The 26,140-nt window shown below is 43.9% G+C and overlaps 1 protein-coding gene across 1 annotated transcript; it reads right to left on the bottom strand.

Annotated features, from left to right (window-relative positions):
• Nucleotides 1-14,001: 14,001 nt before the first annotated feature.
• On the bottom strand, nucleotides 14,002-26,085 carry NUF2 (NUF2 component of NDC80 kinetochore complex). Its single transcript, XM_042819640.1, has 13 exons — nucleotides 25,933-26,085; nucleotides 25,607-25,681; nucleotides 24,737-24,813; nucleotides 24,023-24,084; nucleotides 23,468-23,565; nucleotides 22,805-22,878; nucleotides 21,462-21,558; nucleotides 20,647-20,709; nucleotides 19,971-20,108; nucleotides 19,558-19,698; nucleotides 18,613-18,788; nucleotides 16,685-16,820; nucleotides 14,002-15,015 (listed from the first exon to the last, which is right to left on the bottom strand). The coding sequence occupies exons 1-13, from the start codon at nucleotides 26,053-26,055 to the stop codon at nucleotides 14,866-14,868; spliced, it is 1,410 nt and encodes a 469-aa protein (XP_042675574.1). The 5' UTR covers nucleotides 26,056-26,085; the 3' UTR covers nucleotides 14,002-14,865.
• Between the last annotated feature and the right edge of the window lie 55 nt (nucleotides 26,086-26,140).

The following is a 26,140-nucleotide window of genomic DNA, read 5'->3' as shown; positions in this document are numbered from 1 at the left end:
CTAATGACTGGGACAGATCTCACGCTGAAGTGGAAAGAACTGGTTACTCAGCAGGAGGCTCGAGTCACCCTGCACAGCACCTGGTTTTCCTTTGGAATTCATCATCTTCTACATGGCCTCATTATTTCTTTGTGTTAGAAGCCCCTCAGAACATCACATGATAAGACAACAAAACAGCAAATGAGATTCCCCTGCTTTCCCTCTGATCAGGAACAATCCTTGCTGAAGGAGGCAGCCTTAAATTTGGGAAGGGTGTAAGTCTTTCTGTCCCAAAACCAAAGCAGTGACAAAATCCCTCTCTTCCTTGCCTGCAGGCACTCAGATTGCCACATTTCCTTTCCATGGGATTTACAAGTGCAGACTTCTCATGCTCTTAATCCCTCCCCAAAGCTCACAGCATATGGCACTTTTGAAAGAAACTGGGCTAAGACCATAAAGGCTGTTAGAGGAATTTTGCTAAATACTGGATGTACAAGAAAGAAGCCACAGGAGATGGATAGCCTGGGGATGTTGTAACATCCCTCACAGGGCCCTGGAAAGTAAAAAGCAGGGCCAGGAGTCCTGCTCCAGGACTTGTCATGTGCCTATTTACCCACACCAGTCCCTACTAATGCTCAGCAGCAGCAGGAAGAGATGGGACACGCTGCTCTCCCTGTTAGAACACATCCAGGGTTGATGCATCCCTGGGATTCCCAGGGTTGATGGGCAACTGGCTGCCTCAGGTGCAGCTCAGCACAATCCAACAAGGAAGAAAAAAAGACACACCCTTAAAAGCAGAGATCTCAAAGTTACCCTGCAGGTGGCCAAGAAACCACTCTCAGCCACCCAACACCCATCCATGCATCCAGCAGGCTACGGACACAACAGTTCTTTGGGTTAAACACAGCTTAAACAGCCAATTTACTAACAGCAGCGCCCTCCACACAGCATCCTACTGCAGGGAGACACCACGGCCATCAGCTTCCAGCTACAAGTCAGCTTGTTGTACCAAAGAAAGGAGCCTTCTCCTCCTGACAGCCACGGCTAATCTCTCACTGGCTCATCAGTGAATATTAATTTCTATTGACACGCAGCTGACTTGCAAGTCAACTGGATCATTAACTCAGACCTTTCGGGTAGCAACACTGCAGGATGCTGCAAATTATTTAAGATGCCACCCTGCTTCCTACAGTCCCAATGCAGAGCTCCATCCCAGGACAACTCCATACCAGCCTGGGTAACAGCACCCATGACAGCCGTATTGGTGGGACTGCACAGCCAACAGCATGGGGTCTGCCAAAATAACCACATCACATTGATCTAGCCCAATTAGGGCTAGCAGAACTAATGAAAGACCTCTTTCTGCCAATACAAACATTAATATTACAAGTCCAGGCAAAAGACTAAGATTATAAGTAAGGATTTGTGGCTCTCCTGAGAACAGACCGCAGATTTTGGGGGGAGTGAACAGATCCATATTTATCTACAACATCAGAAGGCTCCCATCTTGTCTGTTTCATATCTATTATTAATAAGTATTGGCTATAGTAAATCGATTGAGAACATGCTGCTGCACATCAGTATGCTGTGAATACTCAATCAAGGGTTGAGGGGGGGGAGGAGGGGGAGGTGATGCACGATTTGCCTCTTAAGCTCTTGCTGCCATGGACGTCCCACCTGGCCAAGGCCTGGCAGCAGGATGGCTTTAGCATTCTCCTGAAGAAGAGAACAAGTGTCCATCATCGCTGCTGGAAGCTCTCATTTGCTTTTTCTCCAGAGAGAAGCAATTTAATTAAAAGCCAAGGTATTTTCAAGCAGTAAGGAATGCTGACATAAGATGCTAATTTACCTGCGCTACTTGCTGCAGACAAATTACGACCTATGGGATATTACAGAGATTCAGAAAGGGAGCTTGAGCATTTTTAGCCAATTTGGAGTGGAACTGATACAGCTGTTTGTACCCCACCACTGAAAAACACTGCACGGCCCACCTGAACACAGCCAGTGGGCATTGCTCCCATCTGTGCTCCTTTCCTGCAGCGTCTTACTTTCATGAGGAGTGCTGTCCAAAAGCACGTCTGGTTCTGCCCCACCTCATTCCCCCAGACATGCAGTCAGAAGGGAGATCCCATCACCTACAAGACCACAACCATTTCATCCTTCCACCACCACAGCTGATGCTTTGCTGCCCGTGCTACTTAAGCTTCTCCTCCCACAGGCAGCCAGCAGGGCTAAAAGAACAGCCATGCTGAGGACCAGTCATGAATGAAATTGAGAAGCCGCAGGTTTAGACTGTGGGATACTGGCAGGACACGTGGGGTGAGACCCAACTGCTGACACAGCCCAACCACAACACCCTGTCCTCCAACTGCATGTGTTCAGTCCCTCATTTGCCAAAGCCTACTTTCCATGCTCTTGAGAGAGGAATCTTTTTCTTTAAGGAAAGGAAACCCGAGCTATTAACGGACCAGGTGAAGAGAGGGACACAATGGACAGAAAGTGGCTCTGGAAAAAAAAAAAAAAAAAAAAAAAAAAAAAAAAAAAGGATAAGAGAGGGGTTCTCCATTTCCAGTTCAACAGCGACCTCTGGTCTCAGCGGGCTGAAGCACACATCGCTTCCCAGCTCCGTGCGGGGACCCTTTAAAATGGATCACTTCGGTCTGTTTTATCTAGGGGGAATAAGGACACATCTTTCACACGCAGGCAACCACCGTGACCTTCAAATCTCATCAGATGAAGCTAAGGGCTTCACAACCCAAGCCGTTGTTTAAGCATCTCAGGATTTACCTTCTCCAACTTCACTGATATTTAACCAGATGCCAAGAGAGACAAGGACACCTGGCTTCTAAATGGATTGTTTTCTACATACCCCAAGAGGGAATATAGATATATGTGCACTCACACACGCAAGACTCGCATGGAAACTCTTAAACAGAGCCATAGAACCAAGACAAACAGAAAGATGGATGTACTACTAAACACACCAACTGCCCCCGAAGGCGAGGGGAGCTAACAAGTGCTGTATGAGAGTTGCAAGGCAGCGGTGCAGTGCTCGCATAGCACACAGCATATCTGTCTGAACTGTCAAGAGAACAGAAGTGCTTTCAAAACACTGAGGCCAAAAGACCTGTCTCAACACAGGGCATCCTCAGCTGCCTCTGCAGATCTCAGCTCACATTCCCATATCGCACGTTATGGGATGTCCGGGACTCTTCCGATAACCAGCAAAGCGTCAAGGCAGATCACAGCTCTCAGCTACCAGAGAGCATCCTTCCAGAGAGCTCCATAGGAAACCACACAGCAATACCTCCAGCTAGGGCTGCAGAAACCAGCCAAGAGCTCACTTGGAGCCACGTGGTCCTCAGGAAGCTGGCAAGATGCAGGACACCTCCAGGTGATGCCTGCATGGGAATGAAGCTCAGCAAGCAGGGATTGAGGCATGCTGAGGCTTCTTGCCTCTTCCGTGAGGATCAGCAGGAGTGTTTTTCCCTCACTGGGATGTACCCCTTTACCCCAGCACACCCATACACAGCAGTACATCTACACCAACCACTCAGATGCTGCAGTGCTCAAGAAGAAAAATGACTGCTCCAAAAAGCCACCACCATTTGAAGGTCTGTTTCAGGTGAAACTAATGCTGCAAAGTGGCAATCTCACACCTCACAAGCTCCAGAGCTGTTTCAAGCATCAGAGGATATAAATAACACAGCACACATTCTAACAGTGTTAGATCAAACAGCTTTTGGGGCTTCCAGTGACCTCTAGAAGGCTCCACTCCTCCTTTTTTTAAATGCACAGACATAAGCTGTTGCTATGTCACTGTGAGAGTTCCTCAAAAATGCAGTAAAGACAACGAAGATCAGAGGGAACTTAAGCTTAAGACAGATCTATTAAGCATCTACAAAGTGACTGCTGACAAAGAGTGTCCTTTGCAAGGTTTACTGTCTGCTCTGATATGGGAGGGACTGTACAGGACTATGGCAAAACCAGCACCCCACTTGCACAGTGCTTGAGACAAACTTAGGGTCCAGAGACCAGACAAGGGCATAGATTCATAACAGATGAATCTGAGATGCTTGAGTTGGAAGGGACCCTTAAAGACCATCTGCTCTGCACTGAACAGAGACACGCACAGCTCCATCAGTGCTCAGTGCACAGTGCTCAGAGCCCATCCAGCCTGATCTTGATGTCTGCAGGGATGGCTTACCCACAGCTCTCTGGACATCCTGTGCCACTGCCTCACTGCTCTTACTGGAATTAACTTCTTCCTTACATCCAATCTAAATATCCCCTCTTTCATTCTGAAACCACATCCCCTTGCCCTATCACAGCAGACTCTGCTAAAGACTCTGTCCCCATCCTTCTTACAGCCCCCCTTTAGATAACAAAAGGCCACTCCCACATTTCCCTGGAGTCTTCTTTCAGGCTGCACAGCCCCAGCTCTCAGCCCATCCTCACAGGGAGGTACTCCATCCCTTGGGTCGTTTTCATTGCTCTCTTCTGGTCATGCTCCAACAGGTCCGTGTCCACGAAGCTGCAAGTCAGCTAGAAATATGCTGATTATTCCACTTATGTTCATATATGTTACTGCTTAAATATGTTAGACAAACAAAGTGCCTATAACCAGATACATTACAAAGGGATTCAAGCTTTTCTTTCCCAGTTTGCCTAAGAGACTGCTAGCCACTGCCTTCCCAAAAGCAGACCATACAAACAGCACACAGCATTGCAAAGCACCTCTGTGCTCAGCAGATTTGTCTCAACTCATTTCCGCAGTTGCTACTTGGACAAGAGCATCGTTAGTCCGTCAATCCCTCTGCTCGCCTCAGTCCTCCAGCTGCTGCCAAGGGACTCTGTTAGGTGCCCTCCCCAACCACGGCCATCCTCCAGGTGGTAACAACCCCAGTTTGTACTCCAACCAAGGGCTCTGAAGAAAGAGCTCAATATCCCATCAGCCTGTCACAGCTCTGCTCCACTAAAATGCAGCAGCTTTGTGGGGCAGCGGTGCCCTTGTCTCCACGGCCCTCGCCGTCTCTAATGGGGACAAGTTTAGGCACATTAGCATCCATTCAATTTTCAGCGCTCAGACTTTCATAACTCTTTCCATTTTGTCACTCTTAATATTTATAAGGCAGCTAGGAAATGATGGATTTTCCTCCAGACCCCTTGTCATTCACAGTTGCTTATCTCCTGCGTGTAGGGGGCAATCAGCGGATTTATAGCAACCCATAAAAGTTGTTACCAAAAGTACAGTTTCTTTTTGTCTGCGATAATTTCTAATAACTCTTATGCCTGATAGCAATTACTGACAAAAGTCAGCCGCTGTTAATAGAGTTTATCTCAGTTCATCATACATCCTTTGTCAGTGGAAGCATTTTGACAAGCCTGGGGTTAATTAAAACCAAGAAGACAATAAAATACACCTAATCAAACATTACAGGTACAGAAATCAATTAGCAGATTTATGGCACTTCGGAGCCTTCTATAACACACAAAATTCAAAGAAACTGTCAGATCCATCCCCCCAAGACAGTGTAATTGAATTTCTAATTGAAACTATTTTTCAATAGGTAACACGAGCCGCAAAGTTTGATTTGCATTAAAGTGGCATCTGCAGAGGACAGAGAAATCTAAGGAAAAAAAAAAAAAAAAGAAATCCCATGCTGTTCCCATTACTACCAGTAATAATAATTATTATTATTATTTGCATATTTAAAATGTTGCAAAAGCCCTTTAGAAGCAGTAGGGCAGCCAACTCTGTGCTAAGACAGACCTAGACACTAACATTCTCGTAGAAGGAGTTGCTATGGAGGAGGAAAAGCACAAAAAAAAAAAAAAGAAAAACGAGGGTTATCTGCCTGCAGCAGGGAGATGGAAGGAGAGGGCCCACCTCAGTGCCCAACCTGGGTGGGAGATTCCTAAGCAACAGTGCTTTACTTGGTACATAGGCAGGATGGACAACGGGTGGCCGCTAACACAAAGCATAGATTTACCAGGAGTGGGTCGTGTCCTATCAGCTTGCCTGCATTCTGTGTACAATGAATGGTGAGGTGGAAGACAAGGTAGAAAACACAGCCATATCTTGATTTCAGCTGTGTGTTGCTTCACTAGATTCAGGAAAAGAATCTGAGCAGAGTTAGATGAGCACATCTTAGCCTTTCTAAACAAAAATAATGGATAAAACACAACAGCAAAGAGTAAAACAAGGGCAAAACAGGACTATCCAGCCATCTTTCCTGTATTTTAAGTAAGCTATAGAAAAATGGACATGGCCTTCAAACTCCACACAGGGAACCTTCTCACAGGGAGAATGGCCACCTGTCATAGAATCATAGAATCATAGAATCACCAAGGTTGGAAAAGACCTCTTAAGATCATTCAGTCCAACAGTTCTATCACCAGTATTTCCCACTAAACCATGTCTCTCAGTACAACATCTCGGGATCTCTCTAGAACACAAGATTTTCTATACTGTTGTTCTGCTCATGAAGTAGCAAAACTGCTTCTTGATGTTAACAGGCAAAGTATTTGCAGGTAGGTCCACAGTCACATATAGAAGGAAGAGTGGAACTCACCCAAGCGGCGGTGGGGCTCTCTGACTGTGCAGCACTCCTCCCCAGGGAGCAGCCCAGGTCCAAGAGATGCTCTCCCTTCAGTAGCTTGCCCACCAATGAGCCTAGGGGGCTTCACTCTAAGTCTATACTTCTGGTTCAGTGGGGAGCACAGGTGCAAACAATCTGCCTGTACTTGCTGGGCGAGCCACAGCCCTTCTCCAGGTGCTCAATCACCAGCTCAAGCCCTGACCTAACAGCTTCCCTACAACTGCCAACAAAGACAACTTTTTATCTGGATATCACTCAGCGTGAAATTAAATCCTGCCACGTTTGGGAACTGGTCCATGGAGAGGTGATTAATTCTATCAGATGATCTGGTGGCAACTCACTCCTATTTCCTTTTAGGAGTCCAGAACTCAGATTGCAGACAAGAATTTCAACACTGCTTCACAAGCTGCTGTGCAGAACAACCCTAAGGAACACGCTTCAGCAGGGTGGTTGGATAGGATGGTCCATTCCATCCCTTATGACTCTGTGAAGCAACCTCCTACCTTCCAGGTAGAGGGATCAGAAGCTAAAGGAGGATAAGAAGTACTACACCATCTACCCACACAGGCTGCAGAGAACACAGAGCATCCCAGGGCAGAAGGAAAGCTCAGTGTTGCTGTATTAAGAATAGAAGCCAGTGGAACTGGGAGGATACAGGACACGTCCATTGGGCCCAAGGTTTTACCTGGCCAGCCAACATGCAAGTGTCAAGTGCTGTACCTTATGGTTAAGGTTTCTTAGTAGTGACTTAATTCTCTCTTACTCCATTAATTCTCCTCCTCTTAATTCTCCCTTAATTCTCCATTTATATGAAGCTGTTAGTCCTCCTACAGTAAGATTTGTCATTACTTACACCATTGGTCATGATTTCCCAGTCCTTTCCCACTTCTGGACCAGCCTCTACTTCACCACCAAATGACACAGAGCAGCTGTGCCTCCTCCTCAACACTTGCACATAATGCTCCTATCAATACTTCCAGGAACAGGATTACTTTTTTTTTTTTTTAAAGGAGCACCACTCTGACTTCGCTGGGAATCGCCATGAACCGCAATCCCTTCTTCACCCTAAGGGTAGCTTTTGGTCTGAATTTCATCTCCTTGACTTCCAACCATTCCTTCAGTTTGTCTAGATCACCTGAACTCAAAGCCTGCCCCACAGACTGCTGAACTGGCCCCAAAAACGCCCTCAAACACATTGCATGGGAACTGCTGAGTCCCAGTCTGAAGCACTGATTGAGCACCTGGGGAAAGGTCCAGGTAAGCCCTGGGAGCACAGGTGAAGGCAATTCATGTGTGTGACCAGGAGTGGAGCCTGGCTGCACCTCTCTTAGACCTCAATTAAGGGCTGGCTGCCACTGGAGAAGGTGGAATCTTTCTCATTGTATTGATCTGTCCAATTGCTACACACACAAAGCTATACGTTCCTGTACAAGGCAAGGCACTCAGAGCAGCACTCAACACATGTTCTATGAGAATGGCTCTTCCTAACGCTGCCTTTACAGGGACATCCTCGAGGGTAACGCCAACATCCACTCACCCAGCAGTTATCAGCCTGGGGAATCCCCATGAGTGACCTCTGCTCAAAGGAACGAGTCTGAGAGCACCTTCCCATCCCAACCATAGCTCAATCCCTCCTATCAAGCAGCTCAGACCCCCTGGGCCCCAGTGGCACAGACCTTCCCACACCCAAAACCCCATACACCCAGGGACGCAAAACCCCATAAACCCAGGCAAAAAAACTCTTCTCTTCCCCCGCCCCCCCCCCCCCCATTTCAAAACCATCTGATGGCAGCCTGAGAGTGCCAGCACAACACACACCAACCAGCTGACACATCTTTCCTGATGCAGGGCAGGACGGCTCAGCCAGAGCTAACACGTGCTCTGCAATATGTTCACTGCTGTTTTAAACCAGGAGATTACACCAGTGCCCCATTCAGAAGGATGTCAGGCTGTGTTGGCACAAGCTCACAATGTCTTTTTACTCAGTCATTTTCCCCTCAGCCCAAACATTCCCCTGCCAGCATTCTGGCCAGCCACCACAAGCTAATCCCTTTCCTGCTTAAGCCTGCATACAACACGAGGCAGATTTCTCCCTGGCGTTTCAGCTTTTCACCCATCTACAGGAAGATGCACATAAAGAATGCTTTCCTAACAGCAGCTGCAAATACACCTGTCTCCTCTGCATTTCCCTTCAGAAGTTCGCATCCTCTGACATCTTTGCAGCTCTGTGTTCCTGCTGCCGTTTCGCAGCAATAGATAAGAGAGCTCCACAATCTTGCTCTGCAATGGCAATCACGAGGTTCAAAAGAAAAGATTCCCCCTCCCCATCTTTCTACATTAAAGGAAAAAAAAAGCCTGAATCGGAGCTCAGCAGCGCACAAATATTACTCATGTCATTGACACCAAGAAAACGGGAGCCGTGAATAAGGAAATGTTCAAAATGAACACAAGGAGCATTGTTTGCATATCAGAAAAATTAATCTACATAGCCAAGTGTAAGAGCCTGCAATTCAGAAAGCAAAGAATTAGGACAGCCCAGCTGAGAATAATTTTCTAGCCAGTTAATTTAATTGCATAAATCATTCCTTTGTTAGCAATAAAGAGATATAATTAAAATGAGATTGCTTCTCATTTCTATTCTCTGGAAACTAAAGGAATTGATTTTGGGGGAAAGCATTCTTCCAAATACCAGATCGGCAAATTACATTTACCTTTTTAGAAAGGCTAAATTATTTCGCACTAATATCATGGAGGGTTTAATTAATTATAGATCTGCCATATGATCTTAAAGAAATAATTTACTTAATGCCCACGGAACAGAAGCCAGTAAGCTCGTATCCCTCTGATAGATGGCGTGCAGATTTTTACAAACAGGTCAGGAGTTGAACAGGTGGCTGTCAGGAGGAAGGCAAGGAGATGGAAGACGTGTTGGAAGAGGGGGGGTGGCTCAGTAAGAGCTGATGGTTTAAGCACCGCTTCTTATCTGCTCACATATACCTGGCTTACTGGTTTTTAACCAGTCGTCATCAGATGGGAGCTCTGAGATGTACCATCAGCTTAGCACTGAGCTTGCAAGCATCAGCCAGCCACAATAACATCACGCTCATGGCAATAGCGAAGGCTTGTACCAACACCCTGCATCGTGCCCAGCTCCCACGGGTGCTCATTCCCTTCAATTGAAGCTCTGCCTTGACACAAAGTCAAGTCAGGGTGCATTGATGAACTCTCTAAACACACGCAGAAACTTTTGGGCAGTGGCAGCACACTCGTTGCTGGGGAAGGATATAGGGAACTGCAGGTAAGCTGAGAGAGGAGAAGGCTTTGCACGCAAGAGTTAAACAGCACATAGATTAGATCTCATCATTTGAGATTTCCAGGAAAAGTATTGTGTTGCTATGGAAACCTCAACATAACCTGGGTTTTCCCTCCTTTTGTTTGCAGGGACTTCATTACCTACAAACATTGGCATCTCCCAGTCTCCTCCAGCAGGCCCTGCAGCACGCAAAAATTACTCTTCCCCACATCCAGTTTTCTCTGCAAGCCCTATCTTCAGTATATTCTGCACCATCACTGTTGCAACCTGCAAACTCTGCATTTGCAATAAGTGTTGTACAATTCGCTACCCAACAGGAGCACTTAAAAGTCCTTGCTCTACTTCTGCTTTGGGAGCCAGGGAAAAAAGCCTATGGTAATAAAACTGAGCCTTCCTGGGCTTCATTCAAGGAGAAGCCACATCTACAACCTCCCCTCTCCCAGCGTGAGGGATGTGAACCTAGTGATCGTGTTTTAGCATCTGCAAGGACCTGTCCCACTTTAGGCATTGCAGGTGCTACCTTCCAGGTTGCAATGACTCTGCCCAAAAGTTTCCTATGTAGAAAATGGGGCCAAACTTAACTGGCAACATACGATCCCTAGAAATGGACTTAGCGTTTGCAGTAGGGTCAGGCAACCACATCAAAGCAAGGAACACAACGTTGGGTAGATTCTTATCAAGGGAAATACCTGATGAGAAGTCACATTGCTAGCACATACTTGCAAAGAATTGTGTAAAGGCAGTGAAATCAGTGACAGCTTAAAAGGGCTATTGCAACTTACCTGTCATTCTGCCTCTTTTGAGCTGTCAGCACCTTATGGCAGAGAGCATCTCAGACCATTATAGCTACATAACACAGAGAGAGCCAATCCTGATTCTGGTTCATAGGCACCACAGAAGCAGAAATGAGCAGAAATAAGGTGGTAAACAAAGCATGGGGGAGCCTGATCCAATCCTCCAAATCTCACACAAGAGCTAAAAACTTGGTCTCCACTTTGCAAGACATCAAAAGTTCTTAAAAAGTAAAGGGGTTTTCCCATTTTAGTTCTAAAAACCCAAGTAGGTATTCAAACTGGGAAGTGACCGCTACACATAGGCTTTATTTCGTCCTTTCTCCAGACCAGCTCTTCTTTCGGCAGCAGAAAGGGCCGATCCTCAGATGCAAGCACCGGTCCTTACCCGCTCAGTGCACCCACCCGCCCAGCTCTCCTCCCGGCGCCGCAGACTCAGCCACTCCTCCCCAGCTTCCCTGGCGGAGCGGACACGGAACGGCGCTCCCTGCGCCGACAGCGCCACCACGCGGCCGAGCGCCGCACTGCAGCCAGAGCAGCTCCGGGAGCCCTGCTGGGTACTGCCCCAACACCGCCCTGCTCGCCCTGGCCGAAGAGATCCTTTCCAGCAACAAATACACACACATGCTATTCTAAAGCGACAGAATCAGGCTGCCCATCTCACTTGTACTGCTTTTTCTACTTGCAAAGAATGCAAACCTGGTTTTAGTTCTTCAAGAAATCGGAACAAACTCATGTTCTCCCTCTAAATGCATCCAAGGAGATATCTACCTTCCTTTCTAATAGCTGGTGGCATGCATCAAAGATACTCACAAATAACAGGAGCTTCAAGCAGCCCAAATACATATATGTTCTGAGTATTATTTCCTCCTACAAGCTCAGACGTGAATTTTCACCTCTGTGTTCATATACAGCACTCCCTCAGTAGTGCAGCAGTATTTCAGCTTGGCTGATCTACTCCATACTCTCTCATCAATTCAACAGCCCACTGCAAAGATCCCTTCTTCCTTCAAATTTTACGGTTTAGCAAACACATCTATGATGAAAGTAAAGTATACTTCAATCCAGCATTACGGGAGAGGGCACATATCCTGATGTACAGATTTATAACATCAGCAGGTTTCCTTCTTTCAAGGAGAGGACCTGTAGGGAGCAACACAGACTTCTATGGAGAAAGGAGCAAAGTAGTGTAAGAAAGAAGGGTGAACTGGGAAAGAGAGCAACAGTAACGGTAAAGTAAAGACAGCAGCATCACTTAAGTGGAGAGCTTTGCTGAGAGAGCTGCAACAAACCACTCCTGTCCAGGCAGACAGCCAGAATTACTCAATGCTATATTCACCAGGTAGGAGATACTGTACATACATTGCCAGACTACCAGGCACTCATATGGAGCAAACATGTCCAAGTTGCACATTGTTTACAAGGTTGGAAGTCAAGAAAATTCCAGTGGTTCATGTTACACTTTGCACTCAATGTCTGGTGGCAAATACACACTTGCAGTCAGTATTTTTGTACTGGTAATGATTTCACCCTGAAGTAATTCATGTATTAGGGATAGGATGCCTGACAACTTAAGTCTGTCTGAAGGATGAGCACAGGGAGCAGAGACAGCATCTTTTCAGAAGGCTGTTATAAGGCTGCTGTTTTAAAGAATTTGTTTCCTCGTTACTTACAAAATAATGTTAATAATTAAATGCATTTGAAACTAGTGAGCAGAAAGTCCATTAGCCTAAGCTGTACAGTGCAATTTTACTATGAGCTTTATGTAGCATATGAATTATGAATAAATATGTAGCATAGAATTGAAAAATACCAGTATATGAAATAGTGGAAGCTATGCTAAGGCACATGGAAGACAGGGAGGTGACTGGGGATAACCAGTGAGGCTGCACAAAGAGTAAATGTCCCTCTGCTCCCCACTGGCGAGGCTTCACCTTGAGTGCTGCATCCTGATGTGGAGTCCTCAGTATGGGAGAGATGTGGACCAGCTGGAGCACATCCAGAGAAGGGCCAAAAATGACCCAAGGGATGGAACACCTCCCTGTGAGGACAGGCTGAGAGCTGGGGCTGTTCAGCATGGAGAGGAAAAAGCTTCAGGGAAACTTGAGAGCAGCCTGTCAGCATCTGCAGGGGCTGTAAGAAAGATGGGACGGGCTCTTTAGCAGGGTCTGCTGTGATGGGACAAGGGGAAATGGTTTCAAACTAAAAGAGAGGAGATTTGATTGCATATAAGGAGGAAGTTTATTACAATAAGAGCAGTGAGGTGGCACAGGATTCCTAGAGAGCTGTGGGTGCCATCCCTGCAAACATAAAGGTCAGGCTGGAGGGGCTCTGAGCACTGATGCAGCTGTGGGTGTCCCTGCTCAGTGCAGGGCAGTAGGACCAGATGGCCTTTAAGGATCCCTTTCAACTTGAAAGATTCTATGACTCTACTACAGTATATGTGGGAAAAAAAAAATCAAACTATGAATATAAACAGTGTCATGCCAAGCTGAACAGCAGTTACTAATAGCCTGTTTTCACAAGCAGGCCATAGGGAAGGCTACGTAGGTCTCATTCCACTAAGTCTAACCTGTCCAGTTTCTTCTGTCAGCTTCACAATACATTTGTCTCTTAAATTGCTTATTTTAAAAGACTACTATGAAATTTAAGAGTTCTGCAAGTTTGATTTAGGCCTTGGCAGAAGGTTATAGGCATTTAGACAGATGTACTGCTAAAAGAAACAAGCCAAAAAAGAAGATTTTTTGAATGTCACTGCCCTCTTGAGGGAAATTGAGTTGTAGTGCCTTAACCAAGCCATCCTTCCTGCACTGCTATTCAGGTCACACCAGAACTCCCCCCACTGCCTTACTGTATGGTTCAAGATGAGTATTAGCTCCTGAAAGGCAGCAGGTAGCTTCACAGCTGGGAATCACTTATCTCTGGCTAAAGCATAGCTTTGGTTATGTTTTGCTTATAGGTATTTTGGGGACAACTAGACAAGCCCCTCTGAAGCCACAAGAGCCTACTGGAAATCCATAAACTTGTCCCTGGAAACCAGTAGTTTTGTTTCCCCAAGAATTGTAGCCTTTTATTTTACCCAACAGCTGTTGTCAGAAAACCTCTGAGAGCAAGAACCAGAACCTAGCAGTTACTTTGCCCTGCACGTTTCTAATCTCTGAGCTATACAGGCTTATTCACAGCCTGGTACAGCATTGATTTTCAACCTTTTGGCTTGCCTGGGCTGCAGTAAGTGAAGAGGATTTGTCTCAGGCTCTGTGTACAGCCTTGAATCCTCTCTTCTTTAAGAGAGGAAAACTCTAGTAGTACACGTTCCTACAAACGTACAGAACAAGTTTTATTTTCCAATTGGAATACTTCACAGAGTGAGTTGAGAGAGTGGGGAGAAGAAGCATAACATAGCAATAGGATTAAATACCCTTATATCAGCTATTTTAAAAATTGACAGTACTTGAAACAATTGAAAAGCATTCTCAAAACACTGTGGCAAACTAAGTGCCATCACAAGTTAAGCTACAGATATTCCTTTGGTTTGGGGTTTGTCTGTTGTATTTTATTTTTTTTTTTTAAAGGACTGAACACCCAAACATGGACATGAATGAACATATGTGAGGATCCAATACCACCAAGAGCAGAAACAAGTTCTAGCATCTAGTTAACACAACTGTACCTCTGAAGATACACCCTTAAGAGTTCACCAGACACCAACATTCACGACCAGGAAAATTGGTATTTAGATGGAAGCTCTATCAGGATTTAATTCTAATTCAGTCATGGTAGTAGAATATCAGCTATTACTGCCTTATCTTGAACACTTCGTCCACTCAGGCTGGCCCAAAGTGCCAGGTCATTCAAGATTAACATTGCCAAGATAGTTTCTTTCTAGAAAAAGTAGAATTTTGTCTTAAACAATTTGGTGTTTGCTAGACTGACTTACATTATTACTGCTAAAATCAGGTACTGGCCAAACTGGCCAAATCAGATAGGCTAAATTGAGCATTTTCTTACCCCCAGTAGCAAGCTAAGAACACCATGATCTGTCTAGAAAGTTAAATATGTTCTGTCATGGCTTTTGAGAAAGCTGTTTTTTGCCTGGAATAACTCTCCATCTCACACAAAGCACAAGTTGCTGAGTTCAGATATGAAGATAAACAGAAGAGGAATACAAGTGAAGGCAGGTCTAAGAACTACTTCCAGGACTCTGAACTCTAAGCAGTCCCTTCTGCAGTTCAGCAATCTTATCTTCTCTTGAGGCTGCATAATTCTTTGCTGTCTTTATGAGAGAATCGTGACGCTTCTCCAATCCAGCCTTCAGGTTTTGGTATATCTCCTAGGAAGGTAAAATGAAACAAAAAACCACACACAACTCCATCAGAAAAGTTAAACCCTTATAAAGCATAAAGCATAAGCGAGAGAGGTCTCATGCAATTTCAAAGTTATTGCTTCCTTGGTATACAGAATACAGGAAAGTTACAGAACCTCCTAAGACCAAGAGCAGCCACAAGCAAAATCCCAGTATTACCATCTGTTGTATGGCTCTGGTGCTCACAACACTAAGGTTGTCAAACAGCAGCACAATATTCACACTGGTGCAGATTAACACAGAACGGAGCAGTATCACCAAGACCTCTGCCCTGCAGAGAAGGACCTGGGGGTGATGGATGGATGAAAAACTTAACCTGAGCCAGCAGTGTGCTCTTGCAGCTTGGAAAGCAAATGGTATCTTGGGTTCCCTCAGAAGAAGGGTGGCCAGCAGGGACAGGGAGGTGATTGGCCCTCTCTACTCTGCTCTTGCGAGGCCCCATCTGGAGTACTGTGTCCAGGAGCCCCCAGTACAAGAAAGACAGAGAGCTGTTGGAGAGGGTCCAGAGGAGGGCCACAAAGATGATCAGGGGACTGGAGCAGCTCCCCTGCAAAGACAGGCTGAGCTGGGCTGGTTCAGCCTGGAGAAAAGAAGGCTGCAGGGTGACCTCATTGCAGCCTTTCAGTACCTAAAGGGAGCCTAGAAACAAGGGGAGTCAACTCTTTGAAAGGGCAGATAACTGCAGGACAAGGGGAAATGGTTTGAAGTTGAGGGAGGGGAGATTGAGATTGGATGTCAGGAGGAAGTTCTTTACCATGGCAGTTGTGAGGTGCTGGAACTGCTGCCCAGAGAAGCTGTGGATGCCCCGTCCCCTGGGGGTGTTCAAGGCCAGGTTGGATGGGGCCCTGGGGAGGTTGGTGGCCCTGCATGTGGCAGGGGGGCTGGAGATTCATGACCCTTAAGGTCCCTTCCAACCCTGTGATTCTGTGACCTCTGCCCCTGCGACTACTATAGCTGTCCTTCCAGCACAGACAGTACTTCAGCACCAAACAAATAGAAGATGCTACAGGCTGACTGCAATCCCTTACTCCTAACCTACCAGGATTTCTGCCTTTCTAGAACTGACCTGGACAATCCTCCTCCTGAAACTGTAGGAAGAATGGGTTTGCAACATGGCAAATGTTCCTTTATTTGAGGAAGACTATCAAGAGGTTACAGCATTGCTTGTCACTACAGCACGAAGGTAAGGCCTCAAGGAATAGGTCCCAATGGCCCAACAAAATGAATAAAATCAGACTGCTTAGAGCTAGGTTTGTGATACAGAAATGGACGTCACTGAAACTAGGATAGCATCTGCTACAGATACACACGAAAGGACAAGTTCAGTTTCATCTCTCAAAATACTGGGCCATCATATCATTCCAGAATCATTTCCCAGGTTTGCAAAGCCCATTTCTTCCACACATCACATACAGCATGCAGACACATTGCAAACAAATCCTAGCATCACAGCAGAATCATAAGCGAGTGCTCTCTGTCTCACTATCCACTCAAACCAACACCTGCTCAGCTTACCTGTTTTTAAGGCTGATAAGAATTATTTCATCTGCACAGACCAAGCTGAATATCAATTTCCAGACTACCAAACAGATTTCCTTTAGAAGATAAACAAATAAATAAACCCTACACAACTCACTTTAGCTTTTGTTTCTTCTTTTTCAGCATTCTCATTCAGTTGCTGGATTTTGAACCTTGTCTGTTGGATTTCCTTGTGAATTGCTGTCACTTTATCATATACAGCACCCCTCTTTTCCTGAACTCTGTTAAAATATCTAAAAGAGGGAGAAAAAAAAAATTAGTACTGAACCACACAACCAATTCCAGATTAAGCTTGAGCTCCGCCCACGTCGCCCCAAGACAAACTTGCATTTAATTAGCATGCCAAGTGCAGTTCCTAGAGACAATACTGCAAAGAGTTTATTTGCTCTGAAAGTACAATTAGGAAACGTGGATATTTGTCTAATCCTTTATCTGGAACAGTATAGACACGAAAAACAGAATTCAAAATGAAGTTACAGGGATCCACTGAAGCCCCTCAGTTGCTGTCAATCAAAACTGCAATTACTCCAATAGAACTGACTCAGCTGAAGCCTGCAGATAGCTGGACACTCCATCTTTGAGCCTTTGTAGAACAGATGTAGAGAGCCTGGGCTGAAGGCCAGAACAGGCTTAGGACCCAATGTAGGAGTCTGAAAGCAACACAGTTGCATTTGGTGTTTCAGCACAATTGAAAGTCACATTCTCCTCAGCCTCAGATCCCCATATTCCATCCACCTGTGAACATTATTTCCAAATCCTTCCAAGCTTGCAGGTGAATTTAGCTAGCTCCAGCTGTAAGCTGCCATGTAATCAGCAGTGTTACTGTGGGAACAGGAGATCTGCAGAAAACACTTAACACTTTATACTATTTGCACAATAATTACAGTTGGAACTGTAGCAGCTGCTTTCTCTGAAGATTGGGCTGAAATCATTCAAACTTACTGAAAGCATATTTATATCTTTCTACCTCAAGGGAACAGTGAGGACACATTTTCTTACCCACCAGTGAAAACTTGTTTCCAAATCAAGGCAACCTCCCTTTCTTTCTTTCTTATCAAAGCATCTAATTTAAATACTCAAGGGAAATATCTAACATTAGAAACAGATAAATTGGCAGCAACATTTAGTACAGAGAAGCATTAGGCTATTATTTTCATTCTTTAATTAAAAGCTGCTTTTCCTTCCAATCTCCCTTCAGCTGATACAGTGCCCTACATGAAGAGCAGAGGCCTAGGAATCTTGCTGCCTTTCTGCATGACGGTGACTTAGACTCCACTCTCACTGATTTGGAGAAAGGGAAAAAAAAAAAAAGAAAACCTTTCTTCCATCTTTTTTAAGCAACCCTAGCCAGTAATTTTCCACATCCCTTTTCCTATTAGTGTACAAAAGCATTATATAATGAGCTTTCTTTACCACAGTTCAGCACAATGAACATCAGGGAAGCCATGACCTTACAACACCACACTTTGCTACTGCAGAAGTGACTGCTGTGTGTAAACACTGCTCTGCAACTTGCCTTTAGCATACAGTAGAAAGAGAGATGGGCTAAGAGGCTTTGATCAAATGACACTTTTCCTTTTGTTTTAGAAGCATCATGTCAGGATAATGCTCCTCTGAGATACGAGCCCCATTTCCCCATGGGTCTTGAACATCTTTGATAATGAGCAAAAGTGGCAAGGGAAATTATGAAAAATTCATGAAAGGCAAATGGGGCTTTGTTGAAGCCTGATAAGTTAGGAAATTATCCCAATGTGACATTCTCTTTAAGAAGATAAAAGAATCAAGAATAAGCATTATAAATTAAATTAGCGATCCAATAAAAGAATTGCTGTCAAGTCACATTGCAATTATTGATTTGAGACCCCAACTCCCTGCCTGCAGCACTACTGGTCTTCATACCAAGCTATCCCACATCACTCATTTTCCTCTTAGCGCTAAGCTACATGTTTGTACCAGGCGTGAACGTTGGTAGCACATAACGAAGACACAGAGCAGCAGCAAGCAGAAACATCAACTCATCCTTACTCAAATACAGTGTGCTTATATTGCTCAACATCTTCACGCTTCTTTTTTATCCTTATTTCAGCTGTAGACAGCCTCTCATGCTTTGCAGTGACCAGTCTCTTCAGGGACATTTCATCCGTCTTCCCTTTCTTCAGCTCGATTTGAGCACTCTCCAGCTGGTCTTCCAGGTTTCTGACCTGCAGCATGTAAAAAGCAGTGAAATAAACCAAAGTGGGGGATATAAGCAGAATGATAAACCATGTTAGAAGTTCCCTAAGATCAGAACAGTCTTCCTGCTTTTTAAAGATCTGATAGCTGACCAGCTTTCCTTACTATCTCCCAGTTTATCTAATTAGAAATACATCAGAATGAACAAATTACTATTTGTATCATTTATAGAAGCTGCTGTGAGCTCTGCTGTAGCTCTTAGGCTATGGTTTTATGAAAATGTCATACAAATAACTTAAAAGACTATGTTGTTTTTTCCCTAAATGCTCTTAACAACTGTATTCTCACAGTTTAGTAGTAACTAGCAAGGTACTTTGTGACCAGCACTTCACCAGCAGAAGTTTAGCATAGTAACATCAATAAACTAAAACCTTGAGAGATAAAGTAATCTTGAAGTAACGGTTTATTTGCTCTAGTTTCAGCTCTATACGCAGAAGAGAACATCTCACTTCCATTCTTCTTCCATCATTTCCTGCTATCAACCCCCAGATAACAATTTTAGGTCAGGTATCTATGGCAACAAAGCTTGTGACTATTAAAAGTGGCCAAAAGGACATTAGTGGTACCCAGCAAAGCAGCAGCTATGTTTCACTGATGTTTCCATAATGAGGTTTTAAAGTGATCCAAATTCTTTCTTTTGTGAGCAGACAGGAGAAGAGAGCAGATGTTTACTAATGACTCGACTTGGACTGACATTAAAAGTTCTCCCTAACCAAGTTTAACTTAGGTAATACAAACCTCTGCTAATACACTGGCCAGTCTTTCCACATTTGCTGCCTGTCTTTCCATCTTCTTCTGATATAACTGCACCTCCAATTGGCACGATGGCAGAACTTCAACCAGGTCTCGATAGCCTTCGTATTTCTCAATAACCTCTTGCTTTAAAAAGAAAAAGTATTAATAGGGGAGTTCAGCAGTTACTGTCAACGTTGTACTGTGTATATTGACTTCTGCCCATTTCTTTCTTGTTAGTATTTGGACAACCTGGTCTAGTGGAAGTTGTCCCTGCCTATGGCACAGGGGAGTGTGGAAATAAATGATCTTTAAGTATAAGTTACTCAAAAACTAGTTTAAAACAATGGAAGTTCAGTAAGATGCACTTTTAAAGTTTAAAATCTCCTCATGTGAAGGAAGGGAAAAGAAAATCTCACCTTGGATTTCTTGAGTTTCTTAACAGTCTCCTTCATTAGCTCCTTATAATTCTTCAACTCCTCTGGACTCTCCACAATTTTTGATTTCAGCTGCTCTTGTTCTTCTTTCAAAGTAGCCATTGTCACTTTAAGTTCATTCTAGTTACAAGGACAAGAGAACTTTTGGTCATTTAAGTCGCCAATTGTAAAGAGGAATTGTGAAGCATAGGTCGCATGATCTCACGACCAGACAAATTCTTTTCTCTAAGTCATTCCTTCTTAGGAAGTCCTTTAAAAAAAAAAATTCCTGTGAACATCAACATTCTCAAAACAATTAACAGTCCACTCTGCTCCCTGAGCACACTCAGTGGTACAGCACTGAGTTGTAAGAACAGTATTTAACCCAGTGCTTCACAAAACACCTGCCAGCTAATACACGTGGTAAGCAGCTCTCTCCTTCAGAGCCCCTCACCTAGGGCAACCCAGGCAGTCACTGCAGGGTTTCCAAGTCAGCTGTGATGCTCACGTGGAAGAGCACCACACCTCCCATGGAATGAAAGTGAAGCAGTTCTTGAAAGATGAAAAAGCACAACTAGTAACCACATCAACATTAACTAGCTCCGAGAATAATCTAACCTTACAAAGATTATCTATTAATTGAATTAATAAGCTACAGCCTACACAGAGCTGTACTCACCAGTTTTCTGGTCCTCTCTGTAATATCTGACTTCTTTTGTGAAATCACTTCTTGCAATGCTGCCTAAGGGAAAAAAAGAAAAAACAAATTGAAATAAACATCTCTACAGCTACTACCTCCTTTGTCCTTCTATTAGACACGCATAGAGATCCCACTGATTGTTCCTTCGGTGCACCAAGACTAAAATACAAAATTGCAGCCTAATTGCACTAACAGAAGGCCCTCCAAATATAGAAGTCAAGCCCACGGTCAACAGTATTCATGGCAGAAACTTGACTTAAAAGTAACAAAAAAAAAAAAAAAAAAAACCTAACCACATTCTTTTTCTCTCTCTCCAACACAGCTGAAGAGGTCTATGAGGTCTTAAGTTCCATTGCTGGACAGTTATCCCATCCTGTGATCGACCCTGCTGTTTTTGTTAGCCATTCTGTTGGGTGACCTTCCTAAGGCCTCCTGTCACCTGCCATGGCTCATCTCCAGTTCTCATTCTTAAAATTCAAGAGTAAGAAAAAACAAGAACTTACAGGGAACAACAATAAGTGGATCTTCCAAGTCATGGCAATAACGTATTTCAAGAAGAAAGAACCAAATACATTTCTGTGTTCTCTAAATCTGATTTCATGCGTGTTTTACATTCCTTACAGGTAATGCTAGAGATTAGACAGGCCTTAGTGTTGCAATAACCACTTATGATTTAAATCTGAACACCCTGCTTTATTCTCTGTACGAGACAAGGAACAAAATAAAAATCAACAGAAATAATGCTGATCAGAAGCCTTGGCACCAGTTCAGAGAAATACACAAAGAGATCATACTGTTTTCCGACGATAGTCATGGCTTAGAAGTTGCTCCAGTTCTTGAATGTCATCCGACAGTTGCTTGAACTCTGCTTGCTGTTCAACTGGAACAGTGCTAAGCAAAAAAAATAAAGACATTAGACAGGTCCAGCATCATCATAGTCAGGTGAGAGTACATCAAATGAAACAGTCTTTCTCCAAAGGCTTTGCAGCCAGCAACATCATGGATCAGGTCGAAACAGTCTCAAATTAATACAGCTTATTCCCCTGGGCTTATAAGCCTTCGTAGGCAAAACATCATCTAAAAAACTATTTCAGAAATAAGTGGTACAGGTTAAAGTAGGACCATATATTTAATGACAGCATTAAATACAAATGGGCATGAAAGAATACTTCCACCAGTTTTGCTTGGAAGTATGAAACCTGCACATTGTGATGTGCCAGAGGAACAGTTTGTATTGAGATACAACTATGGCTAGCTAGAGACCCTGCTGCCTTGCACATACTGAGAGCAATTATCAGCAAAGAAGCTTTTGGTTTTGAAAGCAATCTTGGGAGCTAGCCATCTTTTTAGCCTATTACCTACAAGCAAAACAAACTTAATGGGACAAAGGTGTAGGCAGTGCAACTCAACTACCTAAAACAGAGAATAGGGCAAATCTGTCAAATAACTGAGGAACGCTGCTTCACCCATCCATTAAGTTAAAGATCAACTTCCTAGAGCTATATAACAATAAAAGACAGATGACTAAAAACAAACTATAACATCAAGTTCCTCTTTAGTCCCCCCAATATACAAATCAGAGTATCTTCTCTAAGCAACTACACAGACCCAAAGCCACACTGTTATTTCCTGCCAGCAGCCTTTCTAGCTTAATGCCATCAGAACTACCTCTGTAACCAAGTGCAACACAAATCTCTATACTTTCTGCTTTATTTCCCAACAAGGCTAACCAGCAGCAAACTTAGACAAGTGCCAAAGGAGAAGTGAAGCCTGCTCAAATTAAAGACTCCTAAAGGAGCAGAATTGGGCATATTAATATTTTTCTCCTTATTATATATAATATATATTTCTTCTTCTCTATAATACATATGGGTGCATGTGGCTCAAAATGGAGGAGAAGCTAGTCAGATGAAAAAACTATAAATAAAAACAGGCTACAAATTCCACTCCCATTAACAAAGATTAATCAGTGTCTCAATCTATTACATCTACACACTTAGATTCTGCCACCTATAGCATTCTAGTCTCACAATAAAAGAAATCATATTACTGAACACAGTCACATCTCTTATAGACTAAAAGGAATTTTATCTGCATCAGACAGAAAGATCCTGGGACCTTCAGTCCTCGTACTCACTTTAGCTTCTCCAGCTTCATTTCTAACTCCTGATTTGCTGTCTCCAGTTGTTGGTGTTTCTCCATAGCAGATTTCTGCAAGTTAAACATTCAGAACTTTTTGTTTCAGAGGAGTAGTTTCTGTTGAGTCCTATGAGGCCCCTGCTCATCATTTCACATGACATGCACGATCTCTGAACTACTGAGATATTCAGAGAGAAACCACCTGCAGTTCTAGCTTCAACCCAACAATCACTACATCTATATTTTCTCCAAACAATTGGAGGTGTCAAACCTTCACTTACAAGGCTGAACTACCAAATAAAACTGGGAAGAAAAAAAAAAAAACCTCAGCTGACAGCTAAAGTAGTAGCTCAGCCATGGTACCAAGCAGAAAACTTTACAATGTCAATAAGCCCAGCCACTCATTCTTCTGAACTGACATGTTTCCCTAAGGGCATTGCAAAGTTCTACATGGAGCCATTTACAGTAGTTGTGTTTATTTGATGTGTAATGTAGCTGTACAAGAATTTTTAGCAAACGGGTACCTGCTTGTATTACTTGCTATATTTAAGATTCTCACATTACTTTAGGACACTGCCGAAAAAACACAACCTTTATGTTCCCAATTGTAGGTTAACATTAAGTAACTTCATTAAGTGTGGAAAAACAGCATCAGGCTTACATAGCTCAGCTGCAACTCCAAGTAGGCCTCGCGTCGGCATTCTCTGAAATGCACAAAGTTGAGAATGCCGCTCAAGAAGCGAGCTGTCCTCTTTGCCTCTGAAATGGAAGTTACAAACCATCACTACTTCTGTCCCTGCACACATTGTAATTGCTTAGAGAAAACTGGGCAAAGCATAATTTGGAGGAGAGACAGAAATTGCAAGAAAGAATAAGTATTAGCTCTTTCCCTGCTCACCTTGCAAAGATTTCACAGGCTGCAAGAAAAGCAACTATGAGCTTAATGCCAGATCTCAGCAATCCTATGCTATGTAACAAATTCAGAAAATGGCACCTAATAGAAAGATTAATAAAATACAGCCTCACTGTTATCCTACTAAAGGAGTAAGATGGAGAACCATCATTAAGAACCATCTGTAAGGTCAGATGAGTAGCTGGTGGGCAGGGATAGATCTCCATAATAGTTGCCCACCTGACTATGTCACACAAAAGAGCCTAGATAACAAGCAATGGCCACCAGCCCAGGAAACACAAGGCTTACAGTGCATTTGCTTACTTGGATTTATAACATCAGAAATTTGAAAATCATTAACCCGGCACACTGGAAGGAAGCGCTCCCTGCAAAGAAACAAAACATCTTCAGTGATTATTACACAGTTTTTGCACTATATACACATAGACTAAAACCAGATAATGTCCTCTCATTGCAGAGCACATGCACAGCAAGCACACAGCAACAATAAGCCTCAGGAAAATAATACAGTAAGACTACTGTGCAGATCAGCATTAAAAACCTGTATTCTTACAGCATCTCTTAGGATTTCTATGAATACTCACCTGCAGAGCAGCTTAAGAAATTCCTTCACTTAACTGAGGGAATCAATTCTGCCATTAAAACAAAAACAAAGCTACAAGTGTAACACTCACATCACTTCAACAGATACATCTAAACAGAATTCAGACAAGTACCTAAGATCCTTCTGTCAGGTGCAATAGTGAACTCATTAGAAGCATTGGAGCTTTTTGTTGTTTTACTTTGGTTTTTTAAATAAAATTATCCTCCACACAACTCAACTATATGTAGCCTCCTAACACATTCATTTGCCTGCTTGGAATTAAACTCCGTTACCACATTGCTGTCGCCTGTTCACCTGAAAACTTTGTTTTGCTCAGAGACAAGTAGTGGAACCAACCACCAGAGGCACAGTGCCCCACTGCTTCTAGTAACTCCCTATAAACATTCCATTAAAAAGTGCTATCTTGTACTTACATATGAATATACAGATTACACACAGGTAGAAAGCCTTCAAATATCTGTGGATACATTATATCAACGTTGACTGGCATCTGAAAAATAAAGAGAGCCAATACATAACCAGAGTGCATTTATGGGAGAAAACACAGGTTTGATCCCACAGCGTAAGCTCATTAAAATTAGATGAGGACTGTCTTCCATCTATGGTGGACACAAGTCAAGAGGCAGAAGGATGCTATCAAGTTAGCAGATGAATCATAGAATGGCCTGGGTTGAAAAGGACCACAATGATCATTGAGTTTCAACCCCCTGCTGTGTGCAGGGTTGCCAGCCACCAGACCAGGCTGCCCAGAGCCACATCCAGCCTGGCCTTGATGCCTCCAGGGATGGGGCATCCACAGCCTCCTTGGGCAACCTGTTCCAGTGCATCACCACCCTCTGGGTGACTATCAGGAATCCATTTCTGTCTAGCAGAAACAGCAGATAAATGAAGTGTTAATCAGAAGGATATCAGTTAGCCTAGACCACCAACTGCCCCTCACCCTGCTTTCCTCTCAATTAACAGAGTAGAAGTGATTAACACTAAAAGCACCATTTGCTTCCCCTCTAACCCAGTCTAAAGGTCCTTCTAAGAGACCCTCATCCATCCATGGTCAAAGCCAGATTCCCAGGAAGCCTGTATGTTTTTTTTATAACATATATAAACATTTATTACAATATACACACACACATATATATATATGTATGTATATATAAAAAAAGAAGAGTATACCACTTGCCATTTTCTAGTGAGGTGATAAAAGGGAGATTTGACAGCATTTCACAGGGAAAGCACAATTCTTTTCTCCTTTTGCATCTCCTTACCCCCTGCCAATGCATACATACCATGTAGAAGTGCTCCAGGCGGATCCCATACACTTTCTGCAGAATTCTTATGAAAATCATGTGCAAAACTTCAGGCTGAGGAAGCAAAGGGCACAGATCAGCATTGATGAGGACAACAAAGCAGTTCTGCCTTTTAACACGTGAAAAGCAAATTCACCAAGACAAAAACAAGCTTTCCTTTCCGGCTCCTTGCAGCTCAAGCATTAAAATACAGCTAAAGGAACAGCAAGCAGCCCTGCTAACGAATACGGCAGTGCCTTAACAGGGGCTTTCTGGTCACGGGGCGCGCAGCGCAGCCCCACAGCACACCAGGGGCCCTTACACACCTTGAGGGTGGCGAACAGGTCGGCCTTGGTGAGGTTGCGGGCTTCGGCTCCCACCAGGACGTGGCTGCGGAGATAAGCGACGATATCATCCGGGCTGTAGCGGGGAAAGGTCAGCGCCTCCATCGCGGCGCCAACTGCCGCTCCGCACGCCACTTCAATCTGGCGGGCGCGCCCCGCGCGTCACGCATCCGCTCCGCGCTGGCCTATC

The sequence above is a fragment of the Centrocercus urophasianus genome, unplaced genomic scaffold (genome assembly GCF_019232065.1).
Source record: "Centrocercus urophasianus isolate 14NV4802_14NV808 unplaced genomic scaffold, USGS_Curo_1.0 seq_18, whole genome shotgun sequence".
Taxonomy (NCBI): Eukaryota; Metazoa; Chordata; class Aves; order Galliformes; family Phasianidae; genus Centrocercus; species Centrocercus urophasianus.
Note: the sequence above shows the minus strand (reverse complement) of the source record. Positions and strands in the feature narration are given on the sequence as shown.